General features: G+C 35.1%; 1 protein-coding gene across 5 annotated transcripts; it reads left to right on the forward strand.

The window, feature by feature from the left end:
* Window positions 1-3,406: 3,406 nt before the first annotated feature.
* LOC104877384 (uncharacterized) lies at window positions 3,407-27,545 on the forward strand. 5 transcript variants are annotated; one of them, XR_785854.3, is made up of 11 exons: window positions 3,407-3,499; window positions 3,894-3,972; window positions 4,825-5,004; window positions 14,133-14,206; window positions 14,278-14,404; window positions 14,577-14,652; window positions 14,740-14,893; window positions 14,973-15,175; window positions 17,150-17,364; window positions 17,464-17,562; window positions 25,979-27,545. XR_785854.3 is itself a non-coding variant. In XM_019219741.2 (7 exons), the coding sequence occupies exons 1-5, from the start codon at window positions 3,718-3,720 to the stop codon at window positions 14,595-14,597; spliced, it is 609 nt and encodes a 202-aa protein (XP_019075286.2). In that variant the 5' UTR covers window positions 3,509-3,717; the 3' UTR covers window positions 14,598-14,652; window positions 14,740-14,893; window positions 14,973-15,079. The 5 variants fall into 5 exon arrangements, 2 of the variants coding, with proteins under 2 accessions (XP_019075286.2, XP_019075288.2); XR_002030022.2 differs by having other exon boundaries at window positions 4,837-5,004; XR_009465712.1 differs by lacking the exon at window positions 3,407-3,499 and having other exon boundaries at window positions 3,509-3,972; window positions 4,890-5,004.
* The last annotated feature ends 245 nt before the right edge of the window (window positions 27,546-27,790 follow it).

A 27,790-nucleotide genomic window follows, 5' to 3' on the forward strand; every position in this document is an offset into this window, starting at 1 on the left:
TGTGTTAACTCGTTTACTTTTAAAATAATTTTTAATTTAAAAATATATAAGATAATATTTTATTCAAATTAATATTTTTTATATATTTATAAGATATGTATTCCTTTTACATCAACTTGGGTTTTTACGTGTTTTTATTTCCCTTTTGGTTTTCAATTATTTAGAAAATGATTTTCATTTTTTAAAATTGGTTTTTAAAAATAAAAAAAATAAAAAAAAATATTATCTAAAAAACACCATATTAATGATGTGAATAAAAAAAATAACGAAATAATATAAACAAAACAACACAAAAAATTTACATGGTTCACTCAAAATAAGTTATATCCATGAAATATTACAGATTTTAGATAAAAATAATCACAAGTGTTTACAAACACTTACTCCTCACAAACCAAATGCTGATTACACCCAAGAGAATAATTATTTTATAACTCTTAAGAGAACATCACTTTTTCGCTTAGAGAGTTACATTACTTTTTTTTCTCAACCTGAGATGAATAGAAAGAGGATAGGAGAACTTTATTTATAAGCTTCTACTACCACTAGGTTCTTATGTAAATTACACGTTATTATTGAATTTTATGACATATTGAACATAATATTCAAAATATTAAGTTTTGAATTTGTACTACAATTACTAAACTAATCTTAATTAAAGTTACAACTCTATAGTCCATAATGGGGTGTGACAATGAAAGTTGATCCACCAACTCTATTGATGATGGTAAAAAGCATTTTAATAAAACAAAAGAAACGATGATTTATTTTTTCAACTTATAAAAATTAATTAATTTTTATCATCATGTCATTTATGATAACTTTAATTTCATATTTTTACATTAATTAGAAATGCAATTGTTATAAATATTAAGTTTTAAATGAGTAAAAGCATAACAATTTAGATTAGCAATCTATTCAGAATCGAACAATTATATAAGAAAATCTACATACTCTCAAGGCCTAAAATATCTATGCAACAATTCCTTTAGTGGGGATTTATCATCCCTTTTCATTGACCCGCATGTCCTCAAATTTTCAAATATCATAAAAATGAATCTACATACATTATACAATGATAAAAAACCAACAAAAAAAAATGGTTGAAAAAAAAAAAAAAGAGTGAAAGAAAGTTGTTATTTACTTTATATGAAGAGATGAAAATACGAGATTTAACATCTATAAGAATGATAGATAAGAAGGCTCTGGTATCTAGTTTATGATTTTATTTTATTTTTGACAATTGACTGTTATAAAGTAAGTAATATAAATAAAAATGATAAATAAAGGGAGATGTAAAAGAATATTAGAATTTAATGGGATGAAAAAAAAGAGTAATGAAAAAAAAAACCATAAAAACATATTAAATTTTAATAGTGTAAACATATTTAAGAAATAAATTAATGAGATGAAAAGATTAATTATAATGTTTTCATTTGTTAATATTTATTATTTTTTCATAATTGAAATAGAAGCTAAGAGGTCGTGTTGGTTTCCAAATTTATACAATGTTGATGATACTTGAATATAATTTTTAATTAATAAACTTATAAAATAAAAAGGAATTATAAGAAGTAACATAAAAACACAAGAAATGTAAAATAAGTAAATAATGATCGTTAACATTTATCAAGGTAATTATAATTCAGCATTGGTATAATTTATTTTTAAAAAACTTTTTATATAATAAAATTTGTGAACGTAAATTATTATTATTATCAATTTTTTTGAGAGAAAAACTCTAATCCTTGTCTAAATCAAATATTTTTTTCATAAAAAAAACTTTACTAACAATATTTAACTCTTCATTTTAAAAGAAGACTATAAATTAATGAAATTTAAAAATGAAAAAAACATTAAATTGAAAATTTCATTAAAAAAAAAAAAACTCAAGCTTTATATGATAGTAATGAAATGTCTTGAATGTTGTATGAAAATTGACATATGTTTTGTAATTCTTAAAATAAATTTAGCCATTTAATCAATGTTTTCTTAAGAATGCCTTTATTTTGCTAAAATTGGATTAAGGGCTAATTAGAAAGTGATTATGGTAAAAAATATTTGAAATTATTTTTATAATATTTTATTAGAAATTTCTTTATTATAAATTTATTAAACATATTTAAGAGGTGGGATGAAAAGTTTGACTCTTAGATTTTAATTTGTTAGTATTTATTGTTTTTTCATAATTGAAATAGAAGTTAATGGATCATTATAGTTTCTAAATTTATAAGCTACGGATGATATTAAAGTATAATTTTTAATTAATAAACAAACAAAATAAAAAAGAATTATAAAAAGTAAAATAAGTAAAATAAAAACACAGGAAAGGTAAAATAAGTAAATGATTGTTGTATAATCTTTTAAAAGCAATTTTTAGTGATATAATTTATTTTTAACAAGCTAAATAATATTTAACTAAATAATATTAAGAAAAACTAAATAATATAACTTTTCATTTCAGAAGGAGAAACATTATACTATTTTTTTATTGAATAAATGAAAACTAAATAATGTTTATCGAATAAACATTAAAGATTTTTTTATTCTAAAAACCAAATTATATTTTAAATTTGGGTTAAAAAAAAGTGAATTAATTTAAAACAATGGATATTTGTATTTGTTGGCAGATTGGAGGGTTGATCACTTCCATCAATTCTCTTTGTGATCGTCATGAACACTTGGGTGAATGCACTATAAGATTAGGGTACGCACATTTCCTTAACAATAATTGCTTTTAGTAGAGTTGGTAGCGTCTTAAGTCCTACAGTTTGTTTGTAATTTTTAATTTTTATTTTATTTTAAGAAGTAAAAGAAAATAATGTTTATTTAAATAATTTTTTATTGAGCAGATTAATTAGAATGAGGCATAAAGTAATAGCATGTTTTAGAGAAGAAAAATATTATCATCCTAAAACATCATTTTTAAAAAGAATTAAATTATGATAATTTAAAAAAAAAAAAGATTATCTAAATCATTTTTTAAGTAATATACAAATTTTATTTTAATTAAATTATTGTTTTTTTTAAAGACAAACATTATCTAAACCTTAGTATTGTTTTTAATATATTTTCTATGATTTTTTTAAAATAAAAAATTATTAGAGAATTTGCATTGTTTTTAATTTATTTTCTATGTTTATAGATATTATTTAAAAATAATTTTAATCACAATATTTTATTTTTAATCATTTTTTTTATATTTTTATAATTATTTTTTAAATACAATTAAAAAGAGTAAAAATTATTTAAATATTTAAAAAAAATATATGAGTGAAGGAGACTGTAGTCATTTGATGCAATTTATCTTTCCAAGCTGTTTTTCTTCTGTGGGCGGGCAGACAGGCTTGTGTCTCTTTGATTTCGAAATTACTCAGCAGTGACTTTCACTTCCCAACCATACTAGACACACAGGGTGTCTAAGGGTTTTAGAACTTGAGACTCATCTTTTCTTTTCTCATTTCTTATCCTGTGTCTTAACCATCCTTTGGATTCCCAGGTACTTTTTCTCAATCTCACACACCATCTCCATATGCAAGTGATTTGTTTCCATTGTTGTGTTCAAGCGCTTTGGCTTGTCAGCTTATTATGGGTGTTTTCAAACACTGGTTTTGGATGGATAATAGATCATAAAGCCCCGTGTTTGCATTCTTCAACATCATCTGGGTGTTGGGCTACTCTAAATTCTTTGAAAATCGTTTTAATAATGTGGGTGTAATGGTAAAAGAAGATCAACACAAGGAGTCCTGTTTCAAAACAATTCTTCCTGTTTTTTTTTTCATTATTCCTCTCTTGATTCATTGGACAATGCTTATTTTCTATTCCAACTATTTTGATTCCATGGCTAAGACACGTGGTAAACAACACTTATATGGATGGATTTTGTGGAACAGGGGGCATCAGTGGAATTGCTACATCTTGAATAGCGTTGAAAGATTAGCATCAGCGGTTCTCCGATTCCTTGGCTTTCAGGTTTTTCTTGAATAGCGTTCAAAGATTCTTGTCTTTTTTCCTGACCCGATTTAAAAATCCGGGTTCTTTTTTTTCTCGATTCTGCTTCTTTCCATTTGCAGTTCTAACTGCCGTGCTGTAAGTTTGAAGAAAAACCTTGCATTTGCAACTGAAAATGGGTTATTTCTTTGTTTTGAAGAATAGGAGAAATTGATGCCTTTGTTTGGTTATGTTTTGAAAGATAGCGAATGTTAAGGGCCTTTTGCTTGGCGGAAATGAAAAAAAGTTTGGACAGATAATTTCATTTCCATGTGTCGAGGCTTGTTGTTTTTTTGATAGTTTTCAGTAGTTAAATATGCTATTACCTTGCCTATTGTTTCTCCATGTAACTTTCATTTGTTCTCTTTTTGAAAACAAAAATCAAAATTTCCATTGCTTTCCTCCATTTTCTCTGTTTTTGGTGGTAATCAAAGGGAGATGGTTGTGGATATATTTGTTCTGATGAATTTTTGTATCATTAAGTTTGGTTGGGAAATATGACTATATGAGCTACTTATGCCTGAAATTCATTTTTCTGTTCTGGGAAGAATTTACCTGGAAACATTTTCCATTGGTGAATTGAATGGTGGCTTTTCCAAATGAAACCTGTGGTGATTTAAAAGAATGGATTTCAAGAATGCACAATTTTGTCGGTAAAAAATAAGTAGAGTCTATACAAAATACCTGATCTGTTTATATCATAGAGCCCAGATAGGGAGTGTTAAAAATTTTAGTTTAGGATCTTGAAGAATTTGATTACTCTGCAGTGAATATTTTTTTTTAATGATAATTTTTCATACTTTCCTTTTGAAATGTTAATAGCATGGTTTATAGATATGCTTTCAGGACATGTAGGAAGAGAATTGATTGGACGAGGACTTATTGTCTTAGTATTTCAGAATAGTATGGCAAAGGTTGCTACGGCTGGTCCTTTATCTTCTGACTCTTCGTTTTGGTGGGGGTTCTGGGAAGGTGGGGGCAGGAGTTAAAAGGAAGACACCATCGGAATTGAGAGTAAGTTTCTGAATTCGTGGTTTTGCTCTGTTCTCTCTATTCTCTACATTATTAGATGATAAATTGGGCATAAAATGAGTTTCTTTAGCCTTTTATATGGAAGATCTTGGCAGGTTGTGTCTTCTTTTTTAATTTTTAATTTGTTAATTTGCAAGTTTTATGAGAATGAAGGAACATAGCCATTGCTCTACATGTTTGCTTCATATACAAAGAAAGGAAGATTACTCTGATTATCTACTTGTACACTCTCCTGGTGCAACAAAGAAAATAAAAAATTGAATAGCTCTGAGCATAGAAGTCATCTCTAAGAGTTCTTACCTTTAATCTTCATGGCGGATGAGATTGATGGTTTGAAATTGGGATTTGAGAATCTCAGAATTGGACTTGTCGTACCTGGTATCGAACTCGGTGTGGTTAGTATCGAGGCAAATACGACTTGGTTGAGTCATTTTGTGGACCCGCATTTTTCACGTGTGTCCTCACTCAATGGCGAGACTCGCTTTTGTTTGGTGAAAAATTAGTTTTGGAAAAGTTGGAGTTGCCACTTATTTTATTTTATTTTAAAAGGGGAAATAAAATAAGAAAGAAAACCCTAAATAAGTGACTCCATAGTTTGGGAAAAACAAGTCTTGAAAAAACCCGAGTTTTGGTTCGGGGATCAGGTTACCTATTGGGAAGGTACCTCTAAGAGGTAGCACTCCTTTAAGCCTTAAAGAGGTTTCTACAAGCTAAGTTGAAGGAAATGTGACAATTAATTAGTTGATTATGGATACCTAGGTAGGCCAAGGTGATTTCGAAACTAATATGCCAAAAAAGAAATCAAACCACAATCATAAAGGAGGGTTAGGGTGTGTACTTGGATTGTATCTCAAACGCTATCATAAGAAATCAAAATTAGCGCAGAAATATAGCATACAACTCAACATGCGCTTTATAAGAAATAATCGAATAGTCAAACAAATGTCAAGACACCCAAGTACTATCAAACATAGGCATAGTTCACAATGACATATATGTTCATGGAATTTCGAAATTAGAGAATAGAGATAGCGTACCTGGCTAGCAAGCATCAATGTCTCTATGGAAAACAAGGTTAGCTCAATAATAGGTGTAAAACAATCTCGTGCATATCATCAAGAGGAATCAAAATCAATTGATCACCAAACAACCATCTCACTTGAGTCAATATCAAAGAAGATGTCAAGAATGTTGGACCCCCCCACCAAGGTCCAAATTACTTTTGCATGAATTGGTTCAATGAGTTCCATTATTTGGAACCATGAAGTTCGTTCATGCTTGTTTGAAGAAAAGAGAAAATTAGTTGAAAACAGTGAAAATGCATGCTAGAATGAAAATGACAGTAAGGAGTTTATTTAAATCTGGATTTTATGCCTAGGAAGGATCTAAATATGGATTTTTAAAACTGGAATTATTCAGTTGGAAATGGATTTGAAAAATCAATTCAAAACTGTAAATTTTCAATCCAAGAAACAAAAAGAGGAAGAAGAAGAGGTGTGCACCAAGGTGGCCTTTGCTGGAGTAGGACTTGGGGGTCTGGCTGTGACTGCGTTGCTGGTGGTCGTGTGAAGAGACCTCTGTGTATTGATGGCATGACTGGAAAAGAACTGACCGTATTCATTCCAGAGCCCAAACTCACTGGGTTTGAGTGTATAATTTTATCAGCAAAGACATTCCAACCCAACTCTGGCTTCCTAGAATCACAACTTGCATTGCTAGCAGGAACTTGTGGTGAAGCAATTGAAGTCTAGCTCCAGATCTGATTCCCTTTCTGCCACTCATTCTCAAGTTTCAAGTCTTTGCTCAGAAATCCATCTGATTTATCAATTTTCTCACAGTTCACTTCTGGAATTTTATGTAGCTTAGATTCTGTGTCTCCTTGCTCATCCTGAGCTTCATTTCTTACCTCTTCGGTTATCCTAACCAGTCATCTGAAGCTTGCATGCGGGAGCTCACTGATTGATGCTCACATAGCCCACCTTCATCATTTTAAGATGTGACTGTGGCAATGGCAATAGTTCTGATCCGGGATGCTGCTTTGCTCAAAGAGGGCTCTCAGCTCTGTCTAGTGTCATTGATGATGGGCTATCTCACCTCCAGCACTAGGGATTGGAGAGCCTCTTCAAATATCCCAGCATCTAGGTGGCCCATTAATTTTCCATAGCCAGCTAGAGGACTATAAACCCGTAAATGCCCAGCTTCATCTTTCCACCTTGCTTTGAATTCCCATCATCAGCCTCCAAGAGTGAAACAGGGGCCTTGTCCAGTAGAAATGCCATCAATGAAATCAACAATTCTGTCTTCTTGGCATTCTTAACGTAAGCAATCTGTAGTAGATTCTTCTCACATCTTCCAAAACATCTTTGCTGTCATTCCCAAATTCCGTTGGCAGTAAAGCAGAATGAATGCTAAGTGAACTCCCTTGAAGCCACAGTACCGTATAAAGCAATAGGTAATCCTTTGGAAGACTGGGCAATCTTAGGCTGTGGCAAAAGCTTCAGTAGAGTTTCGATCCCTGACTTTCATGCAGATAATTGGTGAGCTTCTGAATTTTCCATTATTCTGTGGACTAGAGCCATCACGTGAAAGATGCAAAGTTGGATGAACCACTCATTACTGGCACCTGCTGTAGCCGAAATTGTCGAACTGACCAGACAGCAATGGCCATCAGACAACCCGGGCAACTTTTCCTACAACCCTTCTTGTCATGAGCAGAAATGTTCAGTGGCTCACATCAATTTTCAATGGCTTTCATGTCAGAAGAACCTGTGTTTTTAGGCTCTATCTTGAACAAAATATCACAAACAACTCCCTATGTCCAAAGTCACCGGAAACTGAAATCTCGACGAGTAGTGCGCTTTGAACCTTTTGGCATTTGTTTTAATTTGCACTTTGGGTACGAGTTCTGCTGAACCACACATAAATGACACTTTGGACAAGCCTGCTGCTTGTAGTGGAAGGCATGCTCTTCTCTCTTGAGTGGTATACTGATCATCCAGCTCCCATAGCCCAAATGCATGCATGAGGGCCTTCACCTCAGGTACAGATGAATTTATGGGAATTTAATACCAACACATGGGACTTCACTGATCTACAGCAGCTGACAACTTACGCTGCTGATGCTAGAATTGGCTTGGAATTACTGATTCATCGATACTAATCTCTTTGCAAGTGGTGTCGATAGGCAATTCAAAAAATTTCAAAATTAGATGACTGGGGAACTTTCTTTGTTTGGACATGAGTGCTATGGGCTGTTACAGTAGTCAGAACTTCTTGATGACACACCCCAGCTTGTTCTTGATTTTAGTCACGTGGATGGCATTACATCCAGGAACTTCACCAGAATTGGCCGAGCTTTCCTGAGAACAAAAAAAGAATCTGTGTTGTACCCAATTTCAGTAACCAGTTTACCCCTTGCCTCCCGTTTTCTTCCCAGCAGTTCAAGTCTCTTGAAAGTCTATTTGCTGGCGAATAGATGCAGGCTGGTAGCTAAGAGACTGGAAATGCCTCATATGATGTCCATTGACCTGAATGCATGAGGGTGAAGAAACGAAACATCTTTTAGTTCCTTTTCTCATCAGTTTCTGTAATCAACAAATTAGCCAAAATGCTCTTAGTTCTCTCCTGAGCATCACTTTCAGTTCTGCAATATGTCTTGCTCTCTTTTATTAGTAGAAATTCTGAAATGGTCAGAGCCATTCAAAGAGTCTGATATCTGTCAAAGTATGTTGAGCTAACAGTCCTGGAAACAAGCCAATTACCCCCCCGCCACAAATCAGTCGTAAGTGAAGTCTGTCCAGTTCTTCGCAGTACTAATGACCAGTGGGGCGGGATGATGCTGAGTGAAGCCTTCTATAGACCAGGGTATTGTGTAGAGCAATAGACATTACTTCAGAAGACTGGGCGAGATTAAGTCATGGCAGTAGCTTGAGTGGAAATTCAATCCCTGATTTTTCCACAAATAATCAGCAAGTTTCAGAATTTTCCTTGTTCTATGAACTGGGATCATCTCATGAAAGGTGCAAAGTTGGACGAATCACTCGTCACTGACGTCTACGGCAGCTGAATTTATTGTTGGCTATCATTTCTTTGTCTTCAAAAGTCATTTTCATTGCGGCAGTCCCGTTAAATCTTCCTGATGGCCCCCACATTTTCATCCCATGTTGAAGCAATTCTATCGACAATTTCGATAGTTATGTCAACACCAGTACTCCTTAATGAAAATACAGCAAAAGCTTTTCCACAACATTAGCCAAGGGAGCAAAAATCTCATTCATTGTTCACAAGGGAACATGATGCTGAAGCTTCTTTCACTTCCTTTAAGCCCTTGAGACAAATGGCACCGAGACCCTTAAGAACAAATGCGAGGGCCTTTGAAGAAGGGAGTATTCCTGCCACTATTGAAGATAAAAGGCATCAAGGTGATCCAGTTCATGCAAAGCAAAAAGACAAGTAGGGTCTTTATAGATAATGTCGGTCATGACAGTTATGGCTGAAAAAGTATCCTCCAAGGTTGACAGGTAATGAATTATACTGGGAACCTTGGGATCCTGTAGAATTTGCGGGAATACATGTGAGAGCCTCTGAAGGAGAAAGTATTCCAGCCGCTCCAATCATTTCTGCATTACCAAATACCAGTGACAAAGTAGCAAGTAAAGGATTATCATAAGGATTTGATGTCTAATATCCGTATCATGGATCTCAACTCTTGTCACTCCGATCTCAGTATGATATATTTGCTTATCCAGTATGAGATGCCATGTCAGGCGTGGCATTGAAGAGGACTATGGCAGTCTTTGCTGAAAATCAAGACCAACATATGCTGTAGGACTTCATGAGCCTGGATCAATAAAAGATGAACAGCAGCCCTGAATTAATAAGAAAACAAACGACAACTTGACCTTTGGCAATTGTGGCAGACCCTCTGAATCCTCATCAGCTATCAGACCCAGTAGACCCCCCTGTCATTTTGCTTACTTGGAGGTTCTTCAAGATCGTGGACCATGCCGACTCCGTTTTGCAGTCGATATACTTTTTTAAGATCAGCAGGAGCAACAATCTGAACTCAGAATCAGACCACCTATGACCGTTTGGTCATTGGATGAGAAAACCTCCAGGTCCTTTTTGAGGACATGTATTATAAGGACCCTTCCATAGCTTTCTTTATCCATTCCTTTGCCAAGTAATATGTTCTCTTCTATCTTGCCACTCTGAATTCAAGGAAAATGAGTACCAAATTAAACATCGTAACCAACTTGTTCACCATGGCGGCCTTTAGTTTGAGCTCTACAATTTCTAGAAAACCCGTGACTGATCAAATTCCCATGCTGCATACCTGAACGCACCAGAACTGATGCTGATGCCTTCATGGGCACCAAAACTGATCAATCTCACCGCTGGCAAAGCTTCTCCAAAAAATGGGCAAAACTATCTATGCTTCACCTCTCCTCTGTTCTTCCACCCCTGTTTTGCTTCCTTCATTCTCCAGTAACAGATACTTCGACTGGTGCCAAACAATCTTCCTCATGAAACAGTAGTTGTATGAGAAACCACTGAACCTGCTTTTTTCTTCCAAATTTGGATATTGAGTTTTGACAGCATCAAGAAGCCATTGTCTAGCGCCATCAATCAGTGACGCAGACATGGCTGGAAATACTCGAAATATCCACAGAAAACAAAGGAAGACTACCAAGGAAACGGAGCACGAAGAAAATAAACAAAAAAAGAACCAATGGAAGCCACATTTCATATTTTATTCCATGGGCTTAGGTTGGTGAGGGGAGTACAAGCAGATTCCAGCAAACAAATACAGCCACAATTCTCATGTAATGCACAGTAAATAAAAAAAAAACAGAGCCTTTCAGTTCCAAACCTAAACTAGAGAACTCCAAAGAGAGAAATCAACAACAACTATAGAAGCAATCTAGTACCAATGCAAACAAAATATAACCTTTGTCATTCTACACCCAAGCATCCAGTCAAAACTTAAAATCCAATGAAGATTAATACATAACAAGAGGATAACGGGAATGAAGGAAGAGTCTACGGAAAGCGTACCTGGAAATGCTCCTTTCTGGTAAGAAAATCCCCGCTGGTATATCGTCTCAGATCTCTTACTCTACTTTGCCGTGCTTCCTTCGTCTCCCTTTCTTCTCTGAATGTCTTTTCTTTTCTCCCTCCTTTTGTTCTTATCCATAGTCCTCCTTCTAAAAATTCATAATCATCCTTTTATTTGCATAAAGGAAATTCCTTCCTTATTCACTTCTTGTTGATCCTCTCCGTTAAAGAAACAATCTTTGCCAGCCCACTGTATTTCCTTTAGTGGTGTGTGGATCCCATATGATATGCCTGTTGTATCTTTGAAGAACCTCCTCTTCTTGTGCTCCAGCCGTGCCTTCCTTTCTCGGAGAAAATTCTTCATCCAAAGAAATCCATAGGTCTCCTATCAATCTATTAACCTCTTTTTTTGAATTGTTTTCTTTCCTTGTCCAAAGTTGCATAAATATCCTCCAAAGATCCCTACATGGCAACCACGAGTTTAGAGAATTCCACCTTCCCATATGAATCTTTTTCTTTACAAACCTAGAATCCCTTTCGTGCGTGATTACCCTCAATATTTGCACTCCATCTACAGCAGTGGACTTTCCTTTGTCAAAATTTTTGGTGATCCTCTTTCCAAATAGCTGGTGGCCGTTTCGTCATGCAAGAAATAAAATAAAGATAAAAATAAAAATAAAAATAAAATAAAAATAAAGATTAAAATAAATAAATATCATGAAATTGAAAATCAAAAGAAATTTTAATCACGCAACTAAAAAATAAAAATCAACCACATGCAAGCCATGCAAAAAAGTGAACCATGTAATCATGTAAAAATACGAGCCATGCAACCATGCAAACCATGTAGAAACGCCCAAAGGTGACCTAGGGTGTGTCCAAGTGTCCTAGGACGAACTAAGTGGGCCTAGATAAACCTAGGTGGGCCTATGTGAACTTAGATGTTCTTGGGCAAACTTAGTGGAATCTAATCCTAAAATGCACTTAGGTAAAACCTAATCTAAACTTGAAAGGCGGCTAAGGCCAGATAAATCCCTCAACCAAAGTCTCCGAGGTGGCTTATAGAAGGCAAACTGTATGAGTAAAAATGGGCCACCAAGGAACTACTATGGAGTATTGAAAGAACACTTAAAGATATGTGCTAAAGGGACAAAATGGAGGGTCTACATGTACCGGACTCGGCCGACTTAGTTCGTTCTAGGATGAAGATTGAGAAATGCAAAAGGATTTTCTTTGGTTAGGGTTTGGGGAGGGAAAGAGAGAGTATCTTATAAGCTGGATCTAAGTGTGCTTCGAGAAATAAGGCCCTCTTAGAGAAGTGGCTATGGGGGTATCCTAAGGAGAGTATTGCTTTATGGCACAAGGTATTCTTGAGCATCTATGGGACACATTCAAATGGTTGAGATGCCAACATTTTAGTGGAAAATGGGTCAAAAATCCGTTTGTGGGAAGATTTGTGTTGGGGAAATCAACGTTTGGTTGCACAATATTTTTGAGTCTTTACAAACTTTTATCAGTTCAAAATTCTCCTATTTCATTTGTCCTCGGTCTTTCTTCTCCTCTTACTTGAAACTTTAACTTTCAGCCAAACCTTACAGATATAGAGATAGAGGATCTTGAAAGACTCATGTCCATTCCCAATAGTGTTAATCTAACACCGTAATCCCTAGATATGAGACCTTGTTTATTATCACCTTTCAACTTATTTTTGGTCAAATCTTTTTTTCTTAACCTCATTTGATCATTTAACTTTAGTTTTCTTTTCTCTTGCTAATTTCATATGGAAATCAAAAGCTCGGCCAAAGGTCAAGACATTTGCTTCTTTAGTGGCTAACAAGAAGATTAATATCAATGACTTGCTTTAGGTGAGAAGACCATTCAAATCCCTTAGTCTAGATTGTTGACCTTTGTGTATGGTTAGTTGAGAATCAATGGATCACCTTTTTTACATTGTTCGACAACTTTAGAGTTATAATGTAAGCTATTCAAACTAGTAAGTTTGGATTAGGTTCCTTCTAAAAGTGTTAGTGACATGTTGACCATTTCTTTTAGGGGTTTGGGTAGCACTAACTGGGGTAAAGTTCTAGGGCAAATAGCTTGTTTTACATTGATTTGGATAGCACAATGGGAAAGAAATGTAAGGATCTTTGAGGACAATTGGAGGACTTTCAAAATGATATGGGACCTAGTCTACCTCTATCCATATTTTTGGGCCTCTACTACCATAGTTTTCAAAAGTATTCCTCTCAGCATTATTCAACTTGATTGACTTTCAATATGTAGATCAGAAGGGTTAAAATAGCAATGTTGAAACATTTTGATGTCTTTTGGATTGTTTTTCTTTTCCTTTTTTTTTGATCAAATTTTGTATTTAGGGAAAGATTTCTTATCCTTCTTTTGTTTACTTTTTCAATGAAAATGTTCTTCGTTTCTAATAAAAAAAATTATAAGTTTTGTTTATTTATTTATTTTTACCAGCCATGAAAGTCATGCTGAATATGGAAAAATGCACATTTCCTGGGAAATACTACAATGCTTTTGTCTTTTGGATTTGTTTTATGAAAGTTTTAAAGGATTTTTGTGGGTATTATATTTGGTTTCACATTAATGCAAATCTCTTGGGAATTACAGCAGTGTTTTCATCTTTTGGTTTCCTCTTCCTAAGTTACTAGTGATTTTTTTTTTTTGGTGGGTATTATATTTGTTGCCAGACTAGAATGCATTTTTTAAAAAAAATCTGTGGTCGGATTTCTTACTGTCATGGCCTGTAATTTAATGGGTTGACGTGGAACAAACATAAAAACAGGCTGGACCCTGATCAAAGTCGGATGCTGTGATATCCAGTTGCTGTGGTGTACAGCATCTTCCAACTTTTTGTGTGATGTAAAATGGAACTGTTGCATTTTACTGTAGCTTATAGGCTTCAAATATTAGCCTTAATTGGCAACAAATCTTACCACATTTTTTGCAATTTGGTTTCTGCGGAGCTTTCTGTGTAATCTTTGCAAATGGTTGTGGAGGAAAATTCTTAAGATTTTCTGTGTCTATTACAGGGAGAGCAGTTAAAACAAAGGAACGTTATAGAGCTTGTAGATGAATCTCCAGCTCCTTTGCTTGGTTCTACAAAGTAAGCTTTGTTGTATTTCTTTAGATTTACCTTGATTTATATTTCAATAAGTACTTGCTTACTTCTCTCAGGAACACAATTGAGCTCAAGAAACAAGATGCATTCGAAGTTCCAAGATGCATTGACACCCGTATGGATGGAGTTTTTCCTGCCAAAAAGTCTAGGTTTAGGATGCTTTCTGGAAAAGAAAATGCTAAGGTACAATACTTTTTCATCTAAAATTGATTTATTATCAAGTATGTTTACTGTAACATGTTAGAACTGTCAAATCACTAATCTGTCAAGATCTTGAATGTGCCATGCAATTTACCATGCATTATTTCTGTCTTAATTTATTCAATTTTTTAATATATGCACGAAGATATTTCAGCTGCGCCAGCTGGCTGCTTGAAGAATATCTGTGTTTCTTTGAATTCAGTTGTCAAGAGTCATCCACAACTTTCATGGTATACATTTCCAGGACGGTGTACCTTGTTTATAATTGATAAATTGTTTGCTTTTTTCTTATTTATTCAATTTCTTATTTCTATCAGTCCAGAGAATACTGTGGTTTCAGCTGCAGTTTCCAAAGATGGTACAAGGCAAGATTGTGAATATGCTGAAAAGTGCAGTCAAAGCACATTTTGTAGTGTGGCTGAATTATCACTTGGTAGTGAGAGGATATCTGAAATGGCTGTTGTTGATATGGTATTTTTGTTAGCATTTTCCCCTTTTATTTACTTGAAGAAAGTTCTGTGTCAAAATATAAATCTATTTATTTTCACAGGATAAAGCATTAAAAGGCCTGGTTGCCTGTGAACCCCGTGCTTTTTCTGGTTTAGCTGCTGATTCTTCTGAAAAGTTCGACAATTTTACTTCAATCTCTTCTGGCCATTTCTGCTCTGAATTTCATATTCCTGGGCAGAAGGCCCCACTGGATTTTACATTAAAAACTAATATGCAGATAGTGTCTTCTTCCTCTGTGAACTGGTGAGTGTGCTGGTATGTTCTGTGTTGTTGGTTCTCATCACAGTTACACATCTTGCCCATTTCTAGAGATTGTTTTGTTTGCTTTAAGGGTGAAAAATAATGCTTCCTCATCTTTACTCTATTTTCATCTGGAATTTTTTTTTGGACGTGATCTGATGCATGAAACTGGTGTTGAACTTAAGCCATTCACTTGAGAAGCCTAGATAAGGGTTTTTGGTGGTTTAGGATGACTACCATAAAATACATTCTATGAAAAACAATGTAGCATCAACAAGTCTGTTGTATTTTTGGGAGGATTCCTCATCCTTCTTTTGTGTTCCTTTATACTTAATACATTTATTGTTTCTGATAAAAAAATATATATCCTCAAAAAGCAGGATACAATCACAAGGACACAATAACATATCAATATATACTTTTATATATGCATTGGAGATGCTCTTACTATGTGATATCTTTTTCTTTTTTTTAAAATGCTTTTACTGTGCTCATTCTTATCATGCCAAATGTTTTTTTATTTTCTTTTTTAAGATTTAATGTTTTATCAAGATTATACCAGGCTTAACTGCAGGTAAATGATATGTTGTTGCTGTGACTTATTTAAATAGATTTCCTTATGTCATTGGATGAGGTTTTCAGAAACATGTAACACAATAAATAGTGCATACAAAATTTATTAACAATGCAGTCACATACGCAAAAACAAAATTACTAATTGGACAACTACATAAATTGACTGAGGATATGGTCTTTAAATACGTAATTGCACTTGAGTGGTTTGGAGAATGATGACTGGCAGTGCGTCCATTTGTTTTTTTTTTTTTTTTGATAGGTAAGATTTGACTAACTTGTATGCCTAAACTTGATTACTCATTTATATTGGTTATTCCCTTCAAATTAAATGGCATGTCCGGCTAGTCTCATGCTTACTCCGTTCTTGAAAATTATCTATACCATACCAATTTACTGAAAAACTGGACTGATGCAATATTGAGAGAAGTACAATTCGACATAACTTTTGTTTTTTCTGATTTTCAGGAATGTGAAGATAAGATTATGGGTTCATTTTATTGTTTAGGTGGCTGGTAGTGCACTTTGTTTAATGCTATATGATGGAAACTTTAACTATAATGAATTTGTCAGTGCAATTCTTTGGTAATCTATCGTATTCAAAGCTATTGGTTATCTGTGTATAGAAGATGTTGTAGAAGAAAGAAGTAATCTAAAATTTTTATTTATGAACAAAATTTTACAAGCTTCAATAGCAACTTCCTTTTTTCATAACTTTCTGGGGCATAGGCATGTTATTGTTTCCCCACGGGGAATGATTCAGGCTTGAGTGTGATTTACATTCAAATTGCTGTGAATTTTTTCTAAATAACCTATTTCACTTGTCTAGATGTCTCTCCCACAAAACTAAAATTATGTTAATTGAAATTTGGAGAGAATATCATAATTGCCAGCTAAGTGTTGACGGTGTTGGATTTTCTTTTGTAATATTTTGATGCTCTTTTGCTGAAGTATTTAGATCTCAATTTTTTTTTTTCTGTCAAATCAATTTTTAAAAAATTCATACTTTGGTGCTAACATTTAATTAACCCACATATATTTCTGCTTTTGGACACAGTTGCTATTTTTCCTTGAACAACAAATTTTTGTACTAATATTTGACTAGAAGAAATATCATTGAATTATGTCCAGACTATTCTGATTTCATTTGATATCATATATTCTTTTTATATTTATTCCTAGATCATTGGTTCTATATTGTGTTGGTATTTGTAAGCATTACAAGGTTATGCATTAATAAAATATTCAGAAAAGCGATGATTTTGCCATATATATGGGTTATGAGTATGCAAATTGTTGCATAATCTATGTATGGACTAATGTATATTCCACCACACTTAGCATTAGGTTGTTCGTAGAAGGTGATTTTAGCTAATCGACCTTATCTCGTTTTGCCATTCCTAGGTTTCATAGATTGAACATGTCTGCCACTTAGAATGGTACAACCCTATCTACACCTCAATTTGGTTGTTCCAAAGATCAAAATATTAGCTGCTCCTCTGGGATCACTTCCCCTGCCCAAATATTCAATTATAGAGCTTTGCACTCATAGGTGCACCCTCAGTCTTCTCTACCACCTTCTGTCATATCAGCATGGACCTTATCTGCTGCAGATGGAGGTTTGTGAACCAAATATTTTATTAGTATGAAATTTAAGTTTTTCTTTTCCTGTTCTTTTCCTCAAGTTTTCTTACAACAAATTTTCTTGGTCAATTTAGTGGAAACGGATTTCTTAATCAAATGACAACTAGCATGGGAAGACTCATTTCGAAGTCTCTATCACATGCTTAGAAAGAATATCTGTAATATCTTCTATGGTAATTACCTTCTTCCATGCTTCATAGTAGTTTTCAATTTTACGTAAGTTCTTGTAAGATTTCATATCTTGTTCATATGGAGCAACCTGCAGATTAATAGAATACCCTTTTGATCCCTTATGGTGAATGATCTTTTCTTGCGTTACCTGAAGTATTAGTTTATGTTTTGGGCTCAATTGCTTTGGCCAGTTGCTGTTTGGTTTTTGGAATACCGTGGTCTTTGTCGTTGTGATGAAATTTCTGTGAGTATTTATGTTCTCTTTGTTCTTCCTGGCATTGCAATTATTTGGTGTACTAATTCTTATAAAAAGGGAAAAGATAGTATTATATAGAGAAAAATAAGTTGTTTGTTAGTTTGTGCATTAGTGCTTTTTTTTCTTCCTCTTGTTGGAGGAGTTGGAACAAAAGATAATAATATTACATGGAGAAAAATAAGCTGTTTGTTACTTTGTGCATTAGTGCCCTTTTTTCCCCTCTCTTGTGGGAGGAGTCACAACAATGTTGATTATTTTATGAATTTGAAGCAAATTGCCTATAGTTTTGAAATTTAATAATTTGTTAGTGTCGAACTCAAGGTTACAAATGTTGGTTTTAGTGGACATTTCGTGGTTCCTAAGTATAATAATGTTAATATATCTATGTTTATGCCAATGTCATCGTTGAGAAATATTTTTGGTGATTTGTACGAAAAAAAAAAAGTATACTTTCAGTTAGAAGTCTAAATTCTAAAATCTTAGAAAATTCGAAGACTTAATTGCATTGATTAAACAAAATTGGGTTTAAATTGATTACCAAATAACTGAGTGAAGATTATGTCATGAAGTGTGGGAATTTGTATGGAAAGGAAAATCTGTGTTATTACATAATAGTGTCTAAAAAGTACAATCCATATTCTTAGCTCATAGAAAATTCGGAAACTAAATCACATTCATGTTGACCAAAACCAGGTTTCGATAGATGACAAGATAACACACTGAAGACTATATCATAAAAAAATTAATGGAGTCTATTCTAGTTTGTAATTCTAACACAGAATCTTGTGGAATATTATGATAGTCATTCACATGAAATAATATAGTTTGACACAATACACCACATTATATGCGATAGTCCTTCTGATGCCATGTCTTCCCGAATTTACTTCTCTTTGTCTTACTATCTCTAACATTAATAATACATAAACAATACCTTTTGATAAAAGATCGACATATTACAGGTTCAAGATGCTTATGGAGCAAAGCATCTTTTTGAGAGCTTTTTGTGATAATTTGACATGCATACTAACATTCGTATTTTCCCCTTTGTTGATCAAAATACCATGCTAGAAACAAATGAACAACAAAATTAAATGGGAAGTACAATGCATTCCTACTTGATACAACATAAAATTTTTGGGTGCTTGAAATCATCATCTATGTCATGATTGAGTTGGTGTCGTACCACTCCATGTATTCTTTTATGCCCATTGCTTTTTTTTTTTTTTTTATAGGTAATAAAAGGGCTTGCATTAGAAAAGCCTAAAAATGACGAAAACAGTACACACAAAGTATACACATACGCCCCAAAAAAGCTAAGCAATAAGAAGACAAAAAAAGGCCTTCTCCTTACTTGACAAACAACCAATTTATAAAATCAATCATGGACAGAGTGTGGTCCTCTCTATATGCACCCTAGCTCAATTCACAAAAGTATACATGAAAAAAGATTTCATTGCTTGGTCGGACCGCTCAACGGCATTGAAAGCTCTTCCATTCCTTTCCTTCCATAAATTCCACATTAAACTTAAGAGAGTAGCCTTCCATGCACTCTTCCTAATTGAGGAATGCATAACCCACTGCACACCGAAAATGGAATAAATCAAGTTCCACAACATTTTAGCCTTGCCATAAAACAAAATTAGGTGGTTAGTGGTTTCCTCGTCTTCTTTGCACAAGTAGCACCTATTCGAAATATTCCATCCCTTTCTTTTCAACTAGTTGAGAGTCAAAATTATGCTCCAAGACACTTCCTAAGCAAAAAAGCTCACCCTTCCTAGAGCCCAAGACCTCTAAATAATATTCCACGAAAATTGATCTCTAGATACCCTCGTATAGGAGCCATAAAGGGAGCTAACTTAAAATTTTCCATTCTTACTCTCTCTCTAACTCAAAATGTCGTCCACTTTTCTTCTCATAACAAAGGGTTGAAGCTTGCAAAACAAAGACTCAACTTCTCCCATCTCTTAATCATTAAGATGTCTTGAAAAGCGGGGGCTCCAGCTACCTAAATTCCCACTCTCCTCCCAAGCTTTTGAGACCTAATTGTGTTTATTTATTGCCATAGAAATAAGTTAGGGAAAGCTTCTTTCAAGGGTTGGTCTTCACACCAAAAGTCTTTCCAAAACTTAACCCTTCTCTCATTCCCAGCTATCAAGTGAGATTAACTTCTTATGTCCTCTCATTCATTTTTGATGGCTTTCCACATCACCACACCATGACCTCCTCTTACTCCTTTTGAACACTAACCCCCTTTCTCTACTCCAAACTTCCCAATGATAATTTGTTTTCAAAGGGGCCGACTCTCTCTCTTCTGCAAATCTCCAACTCCACTTACCAAGTTAGGCTTTATTAAGGGCCACAAGACTATGAATTCCTAAGCCTCCCTCCTTATTTACACAAACCAAATTCCAATTCACCAAATGAGGCCTTCTCTTTAGAGCACCACCACCCCATAAAAAACCCCTTTGGATCTTTTTGAGTCTTGCACACTTTTATTTTATTTTTTATTTTTTTATTTTTTTTAATTAAGGTAAGCCTCCCACCCTTAGATATGTATCGCATTTTTCACATTGTTAATTTTTTTTCCTGAATCTCTATTCCACTGCATCCCACACCCTACGAGATTTAAAAGGGGCACCCAAGGGAAGACCCAAATAAGAAGTGGAAAGCTTCCCTACTCTACACCCCATCACCAAAGCATCATTCTCCAAAGTCTCTACCCCCTTACAAGAATAACCTCACTTTATCCATATTCGCTTTTAATTCAAAAAGCATCTCGAACCACATAGACAACTCAAATATCTCAACTGGTCACTATTGGCCTTACAAAAGATTAATGTGTCATCGACAAACAGAAGATGGGACACATCCCTCCTTTCTCCACTTCTCCTTTCCACCTTAAACCTTAAAATGAAGTCACTGCATTTGGCTCGGAACAACAACTGACTAAGAGCCTCCATAACCAAAATTAATAGATAGGGGGATAGCAAGTCGCCTTGTCTTAAGCTCCTAAAACTGTGAAAAAAGCATGAAGGGGTTCTGTTGATAAGAACAGAAAAGCTAGCTATGGAAATATACCAATTGATCTAACTTATCCACCTTTGCCCAAACCCCACTTTGGACATAACTGATAGATATAAATCCCAATTGACATGATCATAAACCTTCTCAATGTCCATTTTTCAAAGGAGACCAAGAATATTGCTCTTTAACCTAGAGTCAACAGTTTTAATAACATTGAGCATAGTGTCTAAAATTTGTCTACCTTGAATGAAGGCATGTTGATTTCATCTCCCCCATTGTTGTCTTTACCTTATTTGCCAAAACTTTGACTAATAGCTTATACAAACCCCCAACCAAACTTATTGGTCTAAAGTCTTTCAAATCTTTAACTTTCCCTTTTTTGGGAATCAAAACCAAGAAGGTGGAATTTAGGTTTCTTTGGAATGTGCCATGAAGAAAGAACTCTTTAAAGAAAGGTATGATATCTGGTTTGGTAAAATCCCAACAAAAATGCCAAAAAGCCATGGTAAAACTGTTTGGACCTAGAGCTTTATCACCAAAGAGACTACTCAGGGCTTCAAAAACTTCCCCCTTTGAAAAATGAACCTCTAGACTTTTGGATCTATCTTACCCCAACACTTCAAAGCGTAAACCCTTACGCTCGGTCTCCAATCCCCCGTTTCCAAGAGAAGAGTATGATAGGCATTGCACACCCTAGCTTTAATCTCCTCATCATCAATCAGAGTAACCCCATTTGTTCTCACCTTGGTTAACAAATTCCTTCTTGCATGAGCATTGGCCATCTTGTGAAAAAACTTGGTGTTCTTGTCTCCATCTCTTAACCAAATTTCCTAGATTTTTGTCTCCAAGAAGTGTCTTCCAATAAAACCCACTTCTTATAATCCTTAAAGGCCCCCTTTTTAGCCTCTGCCTCCTCAAGAGAAAGAAGACATTCTCTTTTCTTAGAGTCCTAGAATTGAACACAAGAAAAGGCTTATGATTTGTTAAAGAAAACATTTACAAAACCTTCTTTTTTCCACACTCTAAGATCCCTTTTAAGAGCTTTTAATTTCTTAATGAGATAGTGATTGCTAAAGCTAGTAACTGTATACCCAGTCCACTAATTTCTCACAAGCTCTTTGAAGCCATCAGTCAAAAGCCACATATTCTCAAATCTAAAGGGGATCTTGCACTTTCTGACTCCTCCACCCTCGAGAATAATGGGACAATGGTCAGAAGCTAGCCTAGGAAAGTGAATTGAGAAATACCCAAAAAATGGTTCTCTTACTCATCAGAGACTAAGAAGCGGTCCAACCTAGAAGTTGCTTGAGAATTAAACCACCACACCATGTGAATGAACCTCAAAAAAGAGGAAGGTCCTTCAAACTCAACTCCTTTATGACATCTAAGAACCTCCTCATATCTGTCATAAATCTGAATTTGTTCAATCTTTCCCTTGGAAATCTAACAAGGTTAAAATACCTTTCTATGCACTAGGGATCGTCCCATAGACCCTTGATAGCTCCCAATTCATCCCAGAAATCCTTTTTTTCCCTCATTAAAACTAGATCATAGACTCCTGTGAACACCCAAGACAAAATCATTTTCAACATTTCTAAAGTGACATGAAATGGAGAACCCACCACACTCCAATTGCAATAGGTCCAAAACTCTATTGTCCTAAAAAATCAAAATGCCTCTTGACGCTCCTCTAGCATCAACTGCACCTTAGTTCAAAAACCTTCCAACACCTAAGCTTCTTACCACTTGTAGCTTCATCTCTTGCACGGTTGCACCTTAGTCTCTAGAAGGCAAACTAGATCTACCATCTGAGTCCTAACCACATACTTGATCAATTTCCTTTTTTTCTCATCGTTGAGTTCTCTTACATTCCAGGAAAGGATTTTAATCTTCATCAATCAACTAGAACCAAATCCTAATTGTTCCTACCATTCCTTCTAGAAGAGAGCAAGGAACTTTCATAATTGATTGAACAATCTAGTCTCCTTGGCTCCCTTTTGAAACGAGAGGAGGACACACATTTCTTCTTCCCCCCTCTACTAGGAATCCCACATCCAACTTTCCTCCTTAACTTCTTCAACAAAGACTAGATTTCCTTTTCAAACCCCTGAACCGACATCCCCAAAAATCTATTAAAATCTACTAGCTTGGTGAAGTCCTTGTCTGAAAGCGGGTCCTTGCATTCCACACCATTGGATCCCACCTCTTGAGTTGAGGCTGAAGCACCGTTACCCCCCGACTCAACTCCACTCTCTTGATTGGGGGAAAAATTCTCTAGGAAGACCACAACTTAGCCATCTTGAAAAACCATTGATAGAGGCTTTTTCACAATGTCAACCAAAATTTCTGACACTTCCCCTCCCAACTCAGAAAAACCTTCTCCCCGCTCAATACCCACGATCTCTTAGCAGACTCCTTGATTGTAGTTTCTCATCACCCAGAAAGGAGTAGAAGAAGAAGAAGGCCCTTCTCCCCAAGAGGATTGAGTCCAAGAGAGCATACCTTGAAATCTAAGTGCTTCATCTAAAATAGCTTTGTTGGCTAAAGGCTTCATCATTGTCTCTGTGGAAGGCAACTTTGACATGCAAGGATTAGAAGCAATTAACGGGCTACTAGGGCTCCAATGACCTCTTTTTTTTTTTTTTTTTTTCTGGAGAGCACGAAAGGAGTGGACTCAATGGTATTAGCCTTGAGGCCCATCTCCCTTCCCTTTTTAAAGCTCACCTGACCCACTTTAAAATGAGCTTGGGCTCTATCCAAAGTTGAACTTCTGGTCTCTTCCACCTCCATAGAGCCTAACTTGACCTAAGGCCCAAAAAAAAGGCCCAAGGCCTCATCTACTAACCCACATGGCTCCTCCCCAGCGATAGAAGGGGAAGGATGGGTTTTTATAGAAACTTTGATTCCCATCTTTTTGTGGATGTTGTACCACTTTTTCTTTTTGTAGAGTTCGATGGATTGAGAGACAACACTTGAGCTTCCACTCTTTTAGAAAACCATTCTTTCACTCTCAGATAGGCGTGTGACCTTGCCCTACTCTCTTTTTCTACCCTCATTTCTCTACAACTTTGAGAAGACTGCACCTCACTCTTCAATGGAGGAATCTCCCACCACAACTGAATTGTGAAACCAGAGGATGTAGAGTTTGATGGATCAAGAGATGACACTTGGGCTTCCACTTTTTCAGAAAACCCTTCTTCCACACTTCAGACAAGTGCGTGACCTTACCCTACCCTCTTCTCCTACCCTCCTCTCTTTGCAACTTTGAGAAGACTACACCTCACTTTTCCATGGAGGAATCTCCCACCATAACCGAATCGTGAAACAAGAGGAACCCACCATCACCTACAAAGAACTAGGTAACTTCCCTTTGATCCTAGTAAGAATCCTCGCCCATTGCAAATTCCTACACTCCGCCGTATCCTCATTGATGGCCACAAGACTCTCACAAGCTTCTCCTAATCTTTTGAACAAACCTTTTCCCCAAAGATGCAAGAGAAGACCCAAAACCCTTACCCACACCTCTTGAACATCCCTTGCCTCCATGAGGCAACCCATAGATGGATTCCACCACTTTAGTAGAAGACTTTTTCCATTGAACCATTTCACCCCCGAGTGGAGCACCCTCTTAGCTTCAACTACATCTTCAAACTTGAACAGAATAAGGGATCCTCCCAACAATGCCAAGTGGAGTTTTCCTTTCAACTTCCAATTGAACTATGCCTAGTTCCTAAGAGAGACAGGGTTAGGAGGCTGGTCAAAAAGCCCCCCCAATCTTCCCACAAGATTCCCGTTCAAGACTTCCTTGTTTTTGTTTATCACCTCATTTTTTATTTCAATCCACACAGTGTTACACTATTCAGAAGAACTAGAGATCTCCACCTCTGCTACCGAGTACTCATTCCCATCATCACCCCTCTAAGAACCAACCCATTCGAAGAGGTAGCTTTGGGCTCCTCCAATCTCCTTAGGGTCGTGGAAACACCAAGGCTTCTTAGCTTGCTAGACAGGATTTTCCACCCCCCCTACAAATCCCCTTCCTTCAGGAAACACCAAGGAAAACTTCTTTCCTTCCACCTCCTAAACAGAACAAAGTAGAAACCGCCCTGCTCCTATTATTGCTCAAATCCAGCAAATGGTGTCTACCCCACTCCACCCAAGACTTTCTAAAAAGCTCCCCATCTTTGAGAGCACAGTAGGTCTCAGCCCCTTCCACCAGCAAAGCCAAGCCCTTACCCCACTGAATCTAATACATGACGAAAAGTTTGGACCCCTTTCACAAATATTCCCAATCACCTTCCTGTTGGTCTCCTCGATTAAATCCTCAAAGCTCTTTGATTCAACACCAAACCAACACCTATCTCCAGGAGAAACCACTGACATTTTTCAATCCCATGAAAAAACAGGAGTTTTTTTTCCTTTTATGCCCATTGCTGAGTATGAAGTCAGCTAGTTGTCATCTATCATTCTCACATCTTCCATACACAATCATTTTCACATGTTCCCTTACATCTAGCTTGAAGGTCTATCTTGATTCTTGATGGTTTTGAATATTCATAATGATCTTGTTCATATAATCATGTGGTAGGGGCTGACAATTCATCACTGGTTTACATATTGTAGTGTTATGACACTGTAACTACATTTGCTGCTTCATAACCACTACAATTTCTTTGGCAATTTGGCTTGCCTAGGCCATACTTTTGCAATGGCTAGTTTCTTTCCTATTTTTCTGTAGGAATTTTCAGTACATAAATTACATATAAAGCAATTTAGATATGTGGTGATTTCATCATATTATTTTTGGTTGTGTACTCTAGAGTTTATTTATTATTCTCTGGAACCTCTAATTATAACATTGAAATTATAAGAAACTTCTTTCTTTCTCCTTAGAATGCCCTACACCATGACTTATGTGGACCATAATGTTAGAGCCTTTTGGTCGTTCAGGTTGTAATAGGAACGAAATGTGCATGATCCATTCATTTTGGATTTTTATGCTCTCCCCTTTTTTTTTTTGGGTTTTGTTCTTTCTTTGTCTTGCCTTTTATTTTTTTGGGGTTTTTTTATTAGTTAAATTTATTTTGTATGTCACACTGTACACTGATTTTTCTGTTTTATTGGAAACTTTCTAGTTTGTACTTCACAATTTGTGGTGGTGTTTGCTGGTGGTGACGGCTCAAGAGGAAAGAAACAGTCCTCTAATGCTTATATCTCCCTGTCAACAAGAGGCTTAAGGTCATTGTTGAGGGAACATGTAAGATGTATCTCTTTTATCTTTTAAAATTTGCATGGATAGGAAGTTTTTTTTTTCTTAATGGAACATGTTCATAAACAATTTTCATGTGGAAAATATGTTTTTTCTCACTCTAAATGCTAATTCGAGTTTTTTCTGCTTGAATATAAAAATTAGTTCCTGAAATAAGATATTACTTTTTTTTTTTGCACTTGGTATTAACTGAGATAGTGGCATTGAAATAGAAATCATGGGGGTGCTTATTTTGACTTAAAACCTGGAAATAGTTGCTGCTTCTTTGCTAGAGGTTTAAATATGAGGTTCATAAAATTGTAACAGAAATGAGTGCAGTGATAAAATATTTTGTGTTCTTTCTGCAAACTTCTAAGCTAATCTGGGAATGATAATTTTAAACCATTCTTGTGGAATTAAGATGATTACCAAATTTATTGATTTTGAGAATGTTGATATTTATTAAAGACCTTGATCTGCTGACCAAGTGGCTAACTGTTAGATCATTAGAGATAATTTATCAGGGACCTTGATTGGCTGGCCAGATGGTTTACTGTGTTTGACTTTTACCAACTAAAAAAAAAAACTGTCATCCTTGATTTTAATGAGGCATTGACTGCTCTATATTTTTGGTTTTTCTCATAATTTTGTCTTATATAGTAGGCCAACAATGTATATCAAGTTAAGTTGACTTAAGCTAAAGCCTTAATGTTCCACTGGACATGCAACCTTCTCTTGCTTGTACTTGGCTCAATAATGGGGATTAAACAAGCAATGAGGTTCGAACTTATGGCCCCTTAGAAACCAAAGCTCTTGTACAATATTATGCTGACTTGGAGTAAAATCCTAACTGTCTTCTCATTTTTTATTTTGTAAGTTCTCGATTCATATAAGAAAATGAAAGAAAATTTTAATCAATAAAGAAATTTCTATATTTAGGTAAGGATGCATGAGACTATGTGTGACAGGCGGTGATACCTGGATTCTCAATTTTGCTGAAAGTAACCTTGTTGACAAAAATGACATGGGTATTGTTGTGGGATCCTCATGGGATATATTATTATTATTTTTACTTGGGACTGGATAATTGTCAGTAATTTTTAAAGTAAAATTTTTTGGAACTTGGGTCTTTAAGAGATGAATTAAAACTAAAAAAAAGGAATTGAGTGTTGTTGAGGAGATTCAAGGATAAGAGAAAAAAAAGGGCTTTTATGAGGATATTTAAAGATAAAAAAAAAGGGTCTACCTGGGCAGGTGGGGTGATAGAAAACAGGTCTCTTGGTACTTCATTAGCATAAATTTGTTACTTTTAGAATAATAACATTTAAAGAGATGATAAATCAAAACAAAGGTAATAAAATAAAAGTAAAGGGATGTATATGGATAAATAATAAAAAATATATTGATATAAAATAAAATTAGTGAAGGAAATATGTATGCAAATTGTATATTAACAAAATTTTAAATTTCCAATGACAAAACATGACATACGATATGAATTAATTTTTTTAGTACATTTCCTTCATGCGTAGGGAGTAATATGACTTGAATTGCTAAAGGGTAATATTATGGATTCCATGGCGAATAAAGTAGATATAGATCTAAGTAAGCACTCATAAATATTTGACTTTTAACCATGTCCAAGTATCTGTACCATTGTTAAGTTCCTTTCAGCCAAGTCCTTGTATCTTAGAGTTTG

Source organism: Vitis vinifera, chromosome 5, assembly GCF_030704535.1.
Source record: "Vitis vinifera cultivar Pinot Noir 40024 chromosome 5, ASM3070453v1".
Classification (NCBI taxonomy): Eukaryota; Viridiplantae; Streptophyta; class Magnoliopsida; order Vitales; family Vitaceae; genus Vitis; species Vitis vinifera.

Bases quoted from the DNA above. Each gene is read 5' to 3' on its own strand.
- LOC104877384 (XM_019219741.2), top strand. From the start codon at position 3,718: ATGGTAAAAGAAGATCAACACAAGGAGTCCTGTTTCAAAACAATTCTT. The intron at 3,973-4,881 runs GTTTTTCTTGAA...TTATTGTCTTAG, and splicing joins TCCGATTCCTTGGCTTTCAG to TATTTCAGAATAGTATGGCA. The intron at 14,207-14,277 runs GTAAGCTTTGTT...TACTTCTCTCAG, and splicing joins CCTTTGCTTGGTTCTACAAA to GAACACAATTGAGCTCAAGA.